This window comes from Eleutherodactylus coqui, chromosome 10 (assembly GCF_035609145.1).
Source record: "Eleutherodactylus coqui strain aEleCoq1 chromosome 10, aEleCoq1.hap1, whole genome shotgun sequence".
NCBI lineage: Eukaryota > Metazoa > Chordata > Amphibia > Anura > Eleutherodactylidae > Eleutherodactylus > Eleutherodactylus coqui.
In genome coordinates, this window is record NC_089846.1 from 59,795,575 (window position 1) to 59,811,389 (window position 15,815).

General features: G+C 44.0%; 2 protein-coding genes across 4 annotated transcripts in view; both read left to right on the forward strand.

Moving 5' to 3' along the window:
• Positions 1-4,324, forward strand: part of LOC136580508 (cytochrome P450 2C8-like) — a 56,641-nt gene extending 52,317 nt beyond the window's left edge. For all 3 annotated transcript variants that reach the window (XM_066581116.1, XM_066581113.1, XM_066581114.1), the window contains 2 exons: positions 2,363-2,504; positions 3,933-4,324. In XM_066581116.1, the coding sequence (XP_066437213.1) occupies positions 2,363-2,504; positions 3,933-4,117 (327 nt within the window). In that variant the 3' untranslated portion in view covers positions 4,118-4,324. The remainder of the gene's footprint in view (positions 1-2,362; positions 2,505-3,932) is intronic.
• A 2,546-nt stretch (positions 4,325-6,870) lies between these two features.
• The window catches only part of LOC136580509 (putative inactive cytochrome P450 2G1), a 38,682-nt gene continuing 29,737 nt past the window's right edge, over positions 6,871-15,815 (forward strand). Inside the window, exons 1-2 of the mRNA XM_066581117.1 lie at positions 6,871-7,365; positions 8,348-8,518. Coding sequence (XP_066437214.1) covers positions 7,284-7,365; positions 8,348-8,518 — 253 coding nt within the window. The 5' untranslated portion in view covers positions 6,871-7,283. The remainder of the gene's footprint in view (positions 7,366-8,347; positions 8,519-15,815) is intronic.

Here is a 15,815-nt window from a genome sequence, read left to right on the forward strand (position 1 = left end):
ACACCTAGACAGAATGAATACTGTGTGGGCACATAAATTCCCCACAGCTATGTAACTCATGCCCACGTTTGCAGCTCCTGACGGAGGTGGCACTGGATTGGAATTAAAGGGGTTGTCTTGTGAAATCAAGTGGGGTTCAGCACTTCTGTATGGCCATATTAATGCACTTTGTAATATACATCGTGCATTAATTATGAGCCATACAGAAGTTATTCACTTACCTGCTCCGTTGCTAGCGTCCCCATCGCCATGGATCCGTCTAAATTCGCTGTCTACTGGCGTTTTTAGACGCGCTTGCGCAGTCCGGTCTTCTCCCTGGTGAATGGGGCCGCTCGTGCCGGAGAGCTGGTCCTCGTAGCTCCGCCCCATCACGTGTGCCGATTCCAGCCAATCAGGAGGCTGGAATCGGCAATGGACCGCACAGAGCCCACGGTGCACCATGGGAGAAGACCCGCGGTGCATCGTGGGTGAAGATCCCGGCGGCCATCTTGGTAAAGGAAGAAAGAATTCGCCGCAGCGCGGGGATTCGGGTAAGTAATAAACTTTTTTTTTTTTAACCCATCCCTTGGGTTTGTCTCGCGCTGAACGGGGGGCCTATTGAATAAAAAAAACCCCCGTTTCGGCGTGAGACAACCCCTTTAAGATCGAACGTCAATTTCTCATTGATTCTTTACAGCATTGTGGGCTATGGCCCCGCCCCTTTAAAAGAGGGTCGCTCCCTGGCCCTGCCAACCCTCTGCAGTGTGTGCCTCCGGTTCCTCCTCATGGCAGACGCACTTATAAATAGACATGAGGGTGGTGTGGGGGAAACAGTGGTGTGGCTATGCAGCCAGCGTGTGGCATGAGGGCAGCTGAAGGTTGCGTAGGGACACGTTTGTGTGCGCTGAGGACGCAGGGTCGTGCAGGGGGGTTGGGCAGCATGTAACCCAGGAGAAGAGGCAGCGCTGTGTCCCGCAGGCAGTGATTGTGCTTGGTTGGAGGTAGTGTGGTGCTTAGCTAAGGTGTGCCTTGCTAATGAGGGTTTGTCCGAAGTAAAAATTGTTAGGGGGGGGGGGGCACTCTTGCCGCTATTGTGGCTTAACCCTTTCCAATCCATTTATTTTTTCTCACCAATTCTCCCCAGCTCCAAATAAATTGGAGCTGGGGAAAATGGGTGAGAAAAAATACATTTTCCCTGCACCCTCCTGAACTGACAGAGTTCAGGAGGGTGCAGGTGCTCACTGCACCGTGGAGGGACCTGCTTACCTGTCAGGCGTCTTCCGCATTCTCCTTCTGCCTCCCGGCTCGGCGATCATGTGACCGCTGGGGTCAGGTGGCACACGGTGGTCACATGATCACCGGGCCGGGAGACAGAAGGAGAACGCATAAGACGCCGGACAGGTAAGCAGGTCCCACAGTGCAGGCTCCCGGCTCGGAGTTCATGTGACTGCCGGGGGTCAGGTGACACCGGCGGTCACATGATCGCCGGCCGGAATCTCTATGCATTACATAGCGTTAATTGAGCGCTATGTAATGTGTAAAAGAGAAGGCAGAAAGGATTAAAAACCCTTTCTGCCTTCTCCTAGGGGGTCCTCGATGGGGACCAGTGCACAAGTGTACCTGCACCCGATGTGTCTGCCGATCGGGTGCAGATGCACTCCTGCACTGCAGTGTCGGGCCTGCCCCGACATTGGAGCTGTGGAGGAAAATGATGATGTCGGGGCAGGCCCGACATTGGATTGGAAAGGGTTAATAGTGAAACCTGGGAACCTGAGATGCAGCCCTGCATGTTGCCCCCCGCCTGCCCTCTCCGTTTCTCTGTCGTTTCCATCACTTTCTTAGGTTTTCCAGATTTGCACAAATGAAAACCTTAGCGAGCATTGGCGAGATACAAAAATGCGCGAGTCGCCCATTGACTTCAATGGGGTTCGTTACTCGAAACGCACCCTCGAGCATCGCGGAAAGCTCGACTCGAGCAACGAGCACCCGAGCATTTTGGTGCTCGCTCATCTCTAATCCTGAACAATTCTCGTTTGAACGAGCGATCGACGTATCTGTGAATGAGCTAGCGATGATGTCAAACGATAATCAGCTCATCTAAAAGGACCCTAAGTTCTTCACTGTGCCTGTATTTTAAGCTTACAAATCAATACAGACATTTAACACTTTCTCTTAGAGATCATATACTACTCTTATTTACAAAGTAACTGGTTTGGAAGGTTCATAGCTGAGTAAGATAACTCAGAAACACTACATTCAATAGATATCTTAAGCTGAAGATCTTCTCAATGTCTTGATTAAATTCTTCCCATCAACAACTAACGAGATGAAACTTTTAACACTAATGGTTTCCTAGATCTATTTTTTATATATTTACTTACAGGGAATCATGATGTTACCAATCTTGACATCTGTCCTGAAAGATCCCAAACAATTTAAGAACCCAGATGAGTTCGATCCTGGACATTTTCTTAATGAGAAAGGTGGCTTTAAAAAAAGTGATGCTTTTATGGCATTTTCTACAGGTGAGAGATTATTACTTGATCATAATTGTAAGGAGCTGTGCAAAAGGGACTAGCTGGTTGCCATGTGACAATGTGTGTGACAAATAGACCCCTGCAAGAATTTTTCCGACAATTTCAATTGAGCATTTCCAGGAGAACATGGGCTGATTGTCTGCTGTCTGGGCTATAAAATGAATTGTCTGCTGCAACACAAGGGCAGGGCAGAGCAGAGACTCTGGTGGAGGCTGCAAGTCCTGCTGGAGTGATCAACTGAAAGTGCAGTACTCTGCAGAACAGCTGCTGCCAGCAGGTAGATAATAATATGAAAGAAAAAGAAGCACAACATCTAGAAAGAGGCAACAGGAGATGCTTTGAGTCTATTGGGGATGCTGTGTACTGTAATCGTGCAATGATTGGTCCGAAGGACAACAGCTGCAAGTGCTACTTTAAGAGGCACTTCTGTCACTAGGCTGAGCTATTGGAGACTGTCTAAGAAGATTATCTGCACAGCAACTCTTCCCCTTCCAAGTGACTAACTGTAAGTGAGGTCAACCTCAACACCAAAAATAAGTGTGCACAATTACAGGGACTAGATTAACTTAACAAGCCTGTTATATACAGAAATGCTGCAGAAGTTACTAAGCAAAGAGACCTGTCTTACAGGCTATGGAATGAGACAGAAGTGATACATCAACATGAGGACTTAAAATAGAGATGCTGTGTTCAACAATATGTTGTGCTTGGTTATATTGCGTTAGTAGGAGGGCTTTGTATTGTACTATGTGAACTTTATTTCAGTGTAAAGGACCAATCTTCAGTAAGTTTTGTTAATTTTGTTTTAAGAGTATTGCTGTTATCCTATATACTACATTGATCATTATTCCTAGGATATAGCTAGTGTAGATAGCTTTAACTAACCATACTGTGAAATTTTGATTGCTCACTTATTCCAATACTATTATTTGCCTACATTTCTGTGTTCCTAAATATGCATTGCATATTTTTAGTAATTTCACCTGCTGCATCATATCCTGAAACTTGTGTTGCACACCACCACACAGCATAATTAATGGCTAACTAGCAAAAAAAATGTCAGGAAAGCTATGACTGAAGTTGAAATTTATATTTTTCCGGGGTTCAGTATATGAAAATATTATGAGTGCCTCCTATTTTGATATGGTTGGTGAATCTAGGTTGCGCTTAGAACCACAAAATACAACAGGATTTAGGAGCTCACTGTATTGCGTTGTCTTTACATACATATTTCACATTAATATAAGTTAGAGCTGTCACATAAAACAGTTTAGGATACGACATACACAATTTGTAATGGAAACAGGGCTAGATATGGAGCATGAGTGTAGTGCCTATTGAAATTGCTCTTTGCTCTTATAACAAGCCCTTTAAGTTTAGCTTGACTTATTGCGTATGTTCATTCTCTCTTCTCAGGCAAACGGGTGTGTTTGGGAGAAGGCCTGGCTCGCATGGAGCTCTTCCTCTTTCTAACAACTATACTGCAAAAGTTTACCTTGGAGTCCACAGTAGATAGAAAGACTTTGAGCATAAGACCAGAGCCAAACACCAATGGTTCAAGACCTCACTCATACAAGATGAATGTTGTCCCTCGTTTCTGAGTTAAGGATGAACTTCTTGCATTAAGGGAACCTCAAAGTTCAAGAATTTACACTAATTTTGGAAAGACATCAATTAAAAAAAATACGAAGACTAATTTCTCCAAAAAAAACATAAGATAGTTTTATTTTAGTTTTAGTCTTGTTCGTGGCTGTATCAATGTACACAATATAATATACATTGCAACATCTGTAATTTTTTTATATTAATACTGTACTGTGTTTTTCATGTTTTTTTTATTAAGGCTTGTATGGCAGTGTGTAACATTTGTAACTGAGCTGCAGTACATCACTTTTCTTGTTGCACAAACAATTCTTTGATTAATATGTCATGTTCCATTATCTAAAGCTGCTCATACACATGGTTGATGAGTGGATTGTGTAGAGAGGATCATCAGTGAACTGCATGAGGAAGTGTCAGCTCCTGAGAATTTCAGCATCTGTGTTTTAGTAGTCATGTGCCAGTAATGCTCTAGTGCATGATGGGTAAAGAGAAGAATCCTGCTGCATAGGAAGAGAACAACCCATAAAGCTACATAAAGCAAGAGGCAAGAGACTTGCGCATGGTGGTGACCTATGATTGTGCCAAAAGGCCAGCTGCATATGTAATGAGAGCAGCGTGCCTGCAGTTACAATCTGTGCATCAGTGCCTGCATGTTTTGCTATTGAGCATGTCTGTTGGAGGCAGGGAAGAGGGTTAGAGACTATGTCCACTAACAATAGCAAACAAGTTCAAGTGCGGAAGTCCTCCTCTTGAAAAACAGAGCAGATGTACAATATAGAATAGAGTTTATGCTGCAACCTTTAGGCCACATTCCGACAGCTGTACACAAGTTGCACCCGAGAATCTCAAGTGCAACTTGCATTGATTACACACATACACCAGCCCATGTGCTTTTTAAGCTGCTCAGACCCACACATTGCATGTGCTTTTCTGCACCATGAAAACAGAAGAGATTAGAACATTCTGCAATTTCTTTCAAACAGACTATTGTCACGTTGTGCTCCTGAGACCTATAGTTCTATGGGTTTCCAAGAGCACATTTCCACAGGTGTGGAATGATTGAGCTAGCTGGGTATGTATTGCTGCAGTCAGCCAATCACCACCGGTCTGCTGTAGATAAATGCCAGCACCTCTTGCTAGAGGGTGCTGGTCATTTATCTTTCTCTTCATTCTCTCCCAGAATGCTGGCGTTTGGAGTCATGCATGTTTTGCTTGGTGTTGCTGCATGCATGAGATTCTGGGAGTGATTCCCTTGTCAGTTGGTGTGAACAGTGTCCTGTTCTGCTTGTATGCCGTTTACCATCTAAAGTGAGCCAGGCCTCTAGGTTTCAGCATGGGGCTGTTCCTATTGGGATGCTCACCCTGCTTGTAGGCAGGACTCCTGGGTTTAAGTTGTTTTTTTAGAGTAGGGATTCACGAAACAACGAGAAGCCTTGTCGCGGGCTCATGAACTTAAGTATCTTGGCCAAAATACAACCAATACCTCGTACATACTTTAGTTATCCCATCTGCTTACGCATGTTGGTATTGTAGGTAATTGTGGTGTTTGCCAGTCGTTGTTTGATGTCTGTTCACAAGTCCTGGCCTGCACTGATCCTAAGTATATTGGACAAAATATGAACCAATACTTTGTACATACTTTAGTTATTCCATCTGCTTACGCATGTTGGTATTGTAGGTAATTGTTGTGGTGTTTGCCAGTCATTGCTTGATGTCTGTTCACAGGTCCCAACCTGCACTGACTAACATAATGATTAGCCTTCAATTTGCATTTGTCCTGGGCGTGGTGTGCATTACACTTAGGGCAAATGTGACAACTATCAGTCTATGTGAAAGATTGCCTGTCTGAAGAGCCTCATAGGCTATAATGGGTATGTGTGCTAAAATACACAGACAGCACACAAATGTGAAATAGGCCATTAGGGATTACTGTGTGTGAAATATTGTTCTACTGTTGTGGCCAATGTTTGGCCTTTAACCCATTAAGGACCAAGCACTGTAAATATAGGGTGCTTGGTCCCGGGCTTAAAGCCCAGCCGTATTTAAAATTACGGCAGGGATTAAAGCCTCCTGTTCTGCAATCAATCAGAAGCAGGAGGGGTTGTCAGTTGTTAGTCACAACTGATAATCTGGAGGATGCTAAATGAGCGCGATGTACTAGAAAAGTGAAAGTGGAATTCTTTCTTTGATTATGTGAGCCGGCAGTTAGTGACTGCCATGTGACCTCTAGCACAGCAGAGCTACAGGGTCCCAGCAGACCCTGATCAGCTCTGCCAGTAAGTAATGTCACTACAGGGGATGTTTTCCCTGTAACTGAGGGGCCTATTGATGCCTCAGCTACAGTGGAGAAATGTCAAATAAAAAAACAAAAACATGTCATTATGTGATCACAGTGAGGAGGAGCTTGAGTGTAATTGTAACTGAGCATGCACACTGCAGCTGTATTAAGAATGAATGAAAGTGGTGGAAATAGTCAAGTATTAATGTATTAGTGATTGTGGAGGAGTCAGCAGTAAGACTCCCTTATCATATGTATATCAATTATCCTGTAGATAAGCAATAAATGTCATAATACATACTAGATAAGATCTGAACAGTATTAGACAAAATATTGCAGTACAAAATCAATTTTTTTCTGAATCTGGTATTCTGTGCTTATTTGCATAGCATATAAAATTTGTGTTTTGTTTTATGTAAATTATTCACTTTTTATAATTATGAACGAAGTGCGTACAACAAAACAATCTTTTGAATAGCATACCATCTACCTTAGAGGGGTTGTCCAAGTTGTAAGATCTCAGTACAACCCCTTCGCCATACAATACTATTAGAAATAGTGATATACTCACCTCTTCCCACTCCCATTGTGTCCTACATCAGTGCTCACTCTATGTACACAGCTGCAACCCGGTCCAGTTTACAGGACGTCACAGGGTCTGCAGCTAATGACAGAGCTCAGCAATTGATAAATATCTTTAAGATCTTACAATTTGGATAAACCGTTTAAGGCCAGTCAAGTGTTGAAATGTCCAATTGGAACGAGCATACAGAACAACTCTATTCTATCCTAACTATTAAGAATTCTATCTCTGATCCTGTTAGTTTTGAATTTCCAATTGAATGTAGATTTATTCTTGCCAGAGTTATTAACAATGCTATTGTGACATGGAACACAATGACAATCCACTACAGGATCTACTTGTTGTGCTCCTGATGGCTATATTTGGAATTAGCACCCTGAATATAGGTAAGAACACTGATTTTTACACTGGAAAATGTACCCTTGTAGCATAGTGTTAGCAAACATAGTGGGGTTGTCCAAGACAATATGTTTTGTTAAAACCAGGTACGCCATTTGTGTAAGAATAATAAACCAGCTATACTCATCTCTACTTGTTCCTTGCATTCTCCTCGTTGGCAAATCCAGGTCTCCACTGTGACGTATTGTTTACAGCTTTCAGGAGCCAATGTACAGAATCTTACAGGCTGCTAACGCCAGTCATAGATGAAAAGGAGGGTGGAGCAAGACCCAGTAAAAGTGATGAAATAGTTCTGGAGTGGGCAGTGTTTCAAATAATGGACGTGCTGCCAACCAAATAACACTCCACCAAGGTGGGCGTGAGTATAGCGAAAAGAGAGTGTGGAAAATACTGGTGTGAAGGCCCAACACTCTAAGCTAGTAGAAGATTAAGGTCCAATACGCGATAGTTAAAGCACTTCTTTTTTATTATTTAACAATAATAAGCTGCTGAAGCACTTCTTTCCCCCCTAACTCCCTGCCACATACAGGACCTCTGGCACATCCAAAAACCTTAGAAATTGTGTCAGGTCCAGGCATCCTGTTGTGTTTAATCCAGCCAAACTGATGAAGGGGCTCATTTCCAAAATGTGTTTTCACTTGTTGTTTGTTTATTTTGTTAAATAATAAAAAAGAAGTGCTTTCACTATCGCATATTGGGCCTTAATCTTCTACTAGCTTAGAGTGTTGCGCCTTCATGCCAGTATTTTCTGCACTCTCTTTTCACAGCCAATCATAGACCTTAGTGATCAAGTGATGAGCTCTGTGATTGGCTGCAACAGCCTACATGTAACAGAGAAGACCCAGAGCTGATGACAGGTGAGATGCAGACAGCTGGGAAAGGAAAATATTAGCTGGTTTATTATTATACATGGGGGACCTGGGTTTAATAAAAAATATCTTAGACCCTTCAACACTTTCTGTTTTCTAGATCTACATATTTTGTACAATTACTTACGGGGAAGCTTGGTGTTTCCAGTCCTGACCTGTATCCTGAAAGATCCCAAACTATTCAAGAACCCAGGGAAGTTTGATCCTGGACATTTTCTAAATGAGAAAGATTGCTTTAAGAAAAGTAATGCATTTATGCCATTCTCTGCAGGTAAGCGATTATTATTTGATTAGATTTAATAGTTAACCAGCAAAAATTATCTGTAAGTTATGTCTGAAGTTTTACAACCTCCTTTTTTGGTATGGCTGGTGGATCTAGGCTGTGTTTAGGACTAGAGATGAGCGAGCACACTCGTCCGAGCTTGATGCTTGTTTGAGTATTAGGGTACTCAAGATGCTCGTTACTCGAGACGAGCACCATGCGGTACTCGAGTCAATTCCATTTCCTTCCCCGCATGTTTAGCGCCAATTTTCTAGCCAATAGACATGCAGGGAAGGCATTACCACTTCCTCCTGTGACGTGCCAGCCATATCCCACCCCCCTGCAGTGAGTGGCTGGTGAGATCAAGTGACCGCCGAGTACTTAAAGCGGTCCCGCCCGTGGCTCGCCTCAGACACACACTGGCAGAGATTAGGGAAAGTGCTGCTGCTTATTTAGAGATAATGTTAGTGTAGGATCCTGTCCTCAAGAACAACAACGGTCCTTCTTAGGGCTACATCTGACCGTGTGCATTACTGTTGTGGCTGGGAGCAGTTTTGCACAATTTTTTTTTCTCCATCTCAGGCTGTGCAGGCCATTACAGCTATAGCATTCTCAGTCTGCAGTCTATTATACAGAGTATAGGGAAAGTGCTGCTGCTGATATAGGGAAAGTGTTAGCAGAGATGCTGTCTTCAAGAACCCCAACGGTCCTTCTTAGGGCTACATCTCACCGTGTGCATTTTACTTGGTGGCTGCTGGGAGTTGTAGTTCTACCATTTTTGTATTACGCAGCTAAGCCTGTTTGCAGCCTTTCATCATATTTTTTTCTGGCTGGAGTGTGCAGCAAAATACCACTCTCACCGTGAAAGTGCTTGCACATAATTCCTAGCCTGCTACAAACATACTTATTTATACCAGCACCATCTCACGGGATAAAGATGCAGTAGACAATCATTTAGAAATCCATTTTTTTATTGTACAAAGATGCAGCCCAGTATGTACAACAGCGTTGGCGATGTTTCGACAGCACCGCTGTCTTTGTCAAGCTCATATTGCAACAGTAAAATGCTTCCTTAAATAGTAAAAAACCCAACCCCTAAAATCAACACACAATACAAATCACCTGAATCCAAGGTGGTACGTCTCCACAGCGGCCCTCCACCAGCTTCCATTATCAGTCACTACATGAAACCGGAAGTGCGTCACATTCAGCCTCACAGCCAGGCGGAAGTGATGTCTCGCGCATGCACCGATTATTCGGCATACTCAGCCTCATACCGTTCTGTGTCTGCAGTGAATTAGACAGTGGTCTCACAGCTGTCTCAAAACAGTACCGTTATATTACTGGGGCCACTGCATAGTATTTTAGCTCAGCCGCTGTGCAGAGCATCTCACAATACCATTTCTGTTGGTGGGATTGAGATCGCTGCAGTTATCAACACTATCCACTGGCTTTACAGTCTTCTCCCCCTCCACACAGCCTCTATAATCTACAAGTCTCTGCGAACAGTAAATTACCCCTAGGTATCAGCGCAAGACAGCGGGTTACTTTTTTCTTATCACAGCATAGAGCCTCCGCTATCTACAAGTCTCTGTGTGCGGTGAATTAAGGCCCAGTTGTCAGTGCTGTACAGTGGGGTAATTTATTTGGCCCCTGCTCTATTCGTTATCAGCCATGATGAGGAGTAGGGGTAAGGGTCGAGGATGTGGACGTGGACGCGGACGTCCAAGCGAGGTGTGGGCATAGGCCGAGTTCCAGCCGGCTGCTGCGGGATTAGGAGAGAGGCAAGTTTCTAGGGTCCGATGAGCAGGCAGACTCCCAGGAACTGTTCTCGGGTCCCTGCCATGAGTGGGAAAAAATGGTTCCTCTATCACCTGAGGAGTTTTTCGTGACCGATGCCCAACCTTTGGAAAGTTCCCGGGGTCCGGGTGATGAGGCTGGGGACTTTCGGCAACTGTCTCAAGAGCTTTCAGTGGGTGAGGAGGATGATGATGATGAAGAGACACAGTTGTCTATCAGTGAGGTAGTAGTAAGGGCAGTAAGTCCGAGGGAGGAATGCACAGAGGATTCGGAGGAAGAGCAGCTGGACGATGAGGTGACTGACCCCACCTGGTTTGCTAAGCCTACTGAGGACAGGGCTTCAGAGGGGGAGACAAGTGCAGCAGCAGGACAGGTTGGAAGATGCAGTGGAGTGGCCAGGGGTAGAGGTAGGGCCAGAGCAAAGAATCTCCCAACTATTTCCCAAAGCACCCCCTCGCGGCAAGCCTCCGTGCAGAGGGCTAGGTGTTCAAAGGTGTGGATGTTTTTCACTGAGAGCGTGGACGACCGACGAACAGTGGTGTGCAACCTGTGCTGCACCAAGATCAGCCGGGGAGCCACCACTACCAACCTCACCACCACCACCAGCATATGATGGCCAGGCACCCCACATTGTGGGACGAAGGCTGTTCACCGCCTCTGGGGCGCACCATTGCCTCTTCCCCTGTGCCCCAACCTGCCACTCAGATCCAACCCCCCTCTCAGGACGCAGGCACGAGCGCCTCCTGGCCTGCACCCACACCCTCACCTTCCCTGTCCTCGACCCCATCAAGCATTGTCTCTCAGCGCAGTGTTCAGCTGTTGCTAGCACAAGCGTTGAAGCGAAAGCACAAATATGCCGCCACGCACCCGCACGCTCAAGCTTTAAACGTGCATATTGCCAAATTAATCAGCCTGGAGATGCTGCCATACAGGCTTGTGGAAACGGAGGCTTTCAAAAACATGATGGTGGGTTTTTGGAAGAGACCCGGGATGGCTGCTGCAGTGTGAGCTGGGCCCGGTACAGACACTCTAAAGGCTACTCACAGCGCACTACAGGTGGCAAAAATAACATCACACACCTCAGATGACAAGAAAGAAAGCATGTTAAGAAGGAGGACATCTAAGGCAAATCGCAGGAGATTAGAGGAGTTCTTTGAGACACACAGGTCTCCTCCAGCAGCAGCAGTGAGAGACACGCCCACCTCCTGCTCAGCTTTGGAGGAGCTGCACAGTAAGGGCGCCCACCCACTGGCGTTTTTTTTCCCTGCGAAATTCGCAGCATTTTTTTCTCTGCAGGGGTCTATGGGACTTGTAATGTTAAAATCGCGATCGCGCAAAATCGCGATTTCGCGGTAAATTGCGATTTTGCGCGATCGCGATTTTAACATTACAAGTCCCATAGACCCCTGCAGAGAAAAAAATGCTGCGAATTTCGCAGGGAAAAAAAACGCCAGTGGGTGGGCGCCCTAAGGGTGCCCACCCACTAGCATTTTTTTACTGCGAAATTCGCAGCGTTTTTTTTTTTCTGCAGGGGTCTTTCGGCTATGGGACATGCAAAGCTAAAATCGCGATTTTGCGCGATCGCGATTTTTACATTAGAAGTCCCATAGACCCCCTGCAGAAAAAAAAAGCTGCGAATTTCGCAGTGAAAAAAAACGCCAGTGGGTGGGCGCCCTAACTCAGAGAAAATGCTTGCATCAAACAAAGATAAAGGTGATGCTCCCTATACAGAGAAGACAAGAAAGAACAGCCAGATGAATTGCAGAATGGCAAAAGGAGAGGAGAGAGAGGGCTGGAAACAGCTCCTACAAACAGGTACATCTCATCCAAGATGGCGCCGACCACGCTGTCACAGGGCTGCTGTTCCCCAACTAATAGCTCAGAAAGGCAGAGGCAGAGGCTGTCAGATACAGAAACCTCTGCAAACACAGGGGCTATTACACTTGAGAAAGGAGAGGAGGGCTGCATTACACATCTCCCTTCATCTGATAAGCCAGCCACAGAATCCTTTATCAAGGAAGCCATTATAGCTCTCAGGTAGACTATTCAGGCAGATTTTAAGCATTTTTCTTCAAATGTTAATGCCTCCGTTCAGGAATTAAATAACAAGATAGAACACACAGAAAATAAGATGAAAGAAATAGTTGAATCCTACAATGAGTTAGTGGATGCCCATTATGCCTTGGAGGAAGTAGTAGTCAAGCGGCAAAATAAATTAACGGACTTGGAGGATAGGAACAGGCGAAATAATATTAAAATACAGGGAGTCACGGAGAATATAACATCGGAAATTCCAGAATAACTATTGCGCCTCATGCGTAAAATCCTCCCTGGCGTTCCTGAGCACGACTTGAAAAATCGATAGGGCTCACAGACCGCCATGTCCTAAATGTTTAAATGAAGCTAGTCCAAGAGACATTATCGCATGCCAGTAGTATACGTACATACCTTATGTCAAGCCACCCACTTTTGGAAAGGGACCGGTGCCACGCCCCCCTCCCATGACCTTTGACCCTCCCCCCTTTGGCGCACCACCTGGCCGCCATCTGGCAGATGGTGGGCCCCCTTCCACATTCCAGGGGTGTGACGTGTATCAGGTCCCCCACCCTCATTCCAGGCCTGTGACGTATCATGAGACACACTTTAGAATACAGTGTGTCTCATGATAATCAAGGGTCTTATTATATTTATAGCCTGACTTGATGTTATATACCATTCAAGTCCCCCATCAATGGACTTATTATATTTATAGTCTGACTTGATGTTATATACCATTCAAGTCGCCTTATGAGTATAAGGGTTAATATAAAGAATGTTATATACCATTCAAGTTGCCTTATGAGTATAAGGGTTAATATAAAGAATGCATTTCCATTCACTAATAGCCTTTTCATCATTCCCACCCCATCCTAAAAAGCTTTTATGTATAGGCTAACAGTGACCGTGCTAGAGAGAACACACAGTAGACAAAATGCAAAGTTTTATAAAGCTTTATTGAGCGCACAGAATATATAAACGATGTGCGATAAAGAAAAAATACAGAATATAGAGTTATTACATAAAGGAATGCATAAGAATTATTACATAGATGTTTATAACGCTGTATAATGTTAAGAGATATATTTACATTTTTACAATCCTTTACAAACTTAACCACGAAATGGGAAATAGTGGTGTCAGTCGCTTTTTAGGCTCCCCTGTGTTATACCGGCTGGGGGAGGGGAGAAAGACAGGATTTTGTTTTTGGGGGTACCATGTGCAAAGCTGGGGTCCACACCTGTTTTCAAACCCTGGAGAATTTCTCTAGTGTTGTGGCTGACGATGACCGTAGAAGGCGTATTAATCTCGGCCAACGCTCGCATAAAAATGTCCCAGCTCAGAGGATGATTTTTCTTGGTAGCACTATGACTCTGCGTAGCATGACGGGTCAAGTCCAAAATGTTTGATCCATTAATAGGCTCCCCCTTATAAACAAACTCGTCACGCATATTCCACGATATAATATCACCATGCTGCGACAGTCTGTTTAGCAAAAGCTCAGCATTTTTTTTGAACCGTGGATTGACTTGACTTACAATTTCATGAACAGTATTTCTATTATCAGGAGAGGTATTTGACAATTGCTGATGATCAGTTTCACCTGTGATTACAAGGTTTAAATTTGTTAGCTCTTTTGCGTCCTGTTTAGCATGTACCAAGTATCTTTGTAAAACAGCTATGCATTTTTTAATTTTCACATCATCAGGTATGTCACTACGTTGTAAAATTGAGCTAATTTCATCATCAAGGCGATGAATAGTTGTTTGTCGTATGCTCGGTGTCATTGTAGCGGATTGTCTTATCTTGTTAAGATCGTGTTTAGGCACCAAGTACATTTTCTCCGCATGCTTCATTATCGATTGGCAAGCAGACTCGTAATTATTGGGATTGCAAAACCCAAGAGCGATCCTATAAAACCGCCGGCCTGATTCACTATACGCTTCTTTTTCTTAACGGCCAGGGTTTTATCACCCAGAGGCCTTATAGCACTTTGCCATTTTTTTAGTATCTTTTTCTGACGAGGTTTTAGAGGTATCCTACCATTTAAAATATTTAATGCGATCTCAGCTATGGCTGTAATTAGATCGTTGCTTGCCTCGCGTAAAATAGATTTTCTAACGCCAGGTTTCGCTTTCACCAGGCTTCTTAAGAGAGCCCAATTACGACATATTCTCTCAGACATCCTGTCGACACAATGTGCACAGAATAAAATAAGTCGCGAAAAAGACAAACTCACTTTTTAGAAGCATTTTTCTTGGGTATATACACAGCTGGTAAAGCAGGTGGAAACAAACCCGTTCTCAAGCGGTACTCCTCAGGCGTATTGCCTCTTAAGTCAACTAGCAGATATCCGTAAGGAGCACTCGTGGCATCCTCAAAAGCTTCTAAGAAGAAGCGTGTCTGCCCCGGATACATCTGTCTAGCCAACGTGACAATTTGGAGTTTATCATGCGCTGATACTAAATAAAACCATATAATTAGTATTCAGATTTATTGTTTTGCTTTTTTTACCTTGACAAAATATGTTCTGCACAAGGTACAAAATGCTCAGATTTCTGTGATGTACATACTTGGTAAACACTTTCTCTATTTCGCTGTTCTCGCTGGCACTCTCCATGAGTTCATCAACAACAGTCAAATTTACCTTTTCAGGAGGGAATAAGTCATCATCTATAAAAGTCTGAGGTAGTCCTTCTATAAATCTAATGTTAGAAAAAGAGGCGGAAAGTTCATCATAAAGCGGCTGCCAACACAAATAAAAATAGACGATGTTGCTGGGGATATGAGATATATGCGTTGCTGAGTTAAGTAACAACTGCTTAACAAAGTAACTTTTCCCAGAGTTAGACGAACCTACTAAAATACAAGAGAAGGGGTGTTGCAAACGTGTGTCCATTATGCTGCCGTTAACACCCATAAGGTTATATTGTGAATTCGTCTAATAGTCGCCTCCTCACACGATCTCGTGGATTGTGTGGCGTTAATGCTGCATCGATCCGGTAGTACGTATTCCTTACAGATCCTGGTTAGGAGAATAAGCAGTTACCCCCCGACATATAATTACGCCAACATGCCCCAAAATCAAACAATATTACGGGTTTGCATCTTTGGATGGATTTGCATACTATTTGATCTAATAACCGTAAGGGAGAGTTGTAAAATCATCTAGTAGATACCTCTTTGTATAAACACACCTCTGTGTTTTTTGTAGTGGCCTTGTTTCGATGTCCCAATACTTTTTATTTCTTACAAACCCAGGCTGCTCTACGGTGAAAGTCTTTTGTGTTTCAGGGTTTGTGTTACGAGGATAATCCAAAACCAGATCTTTCAGGCTGTCAAAATTTATGACCTGAGTGGCTGTTGTATTTAAAGTTATACCTTTAACTTTTAACACTGTTTTACCAGTGTTCAACTTGTACCCGTAGGTTTTGGGACCAGCAGATACAAACTCTGTAATGTGTGTATC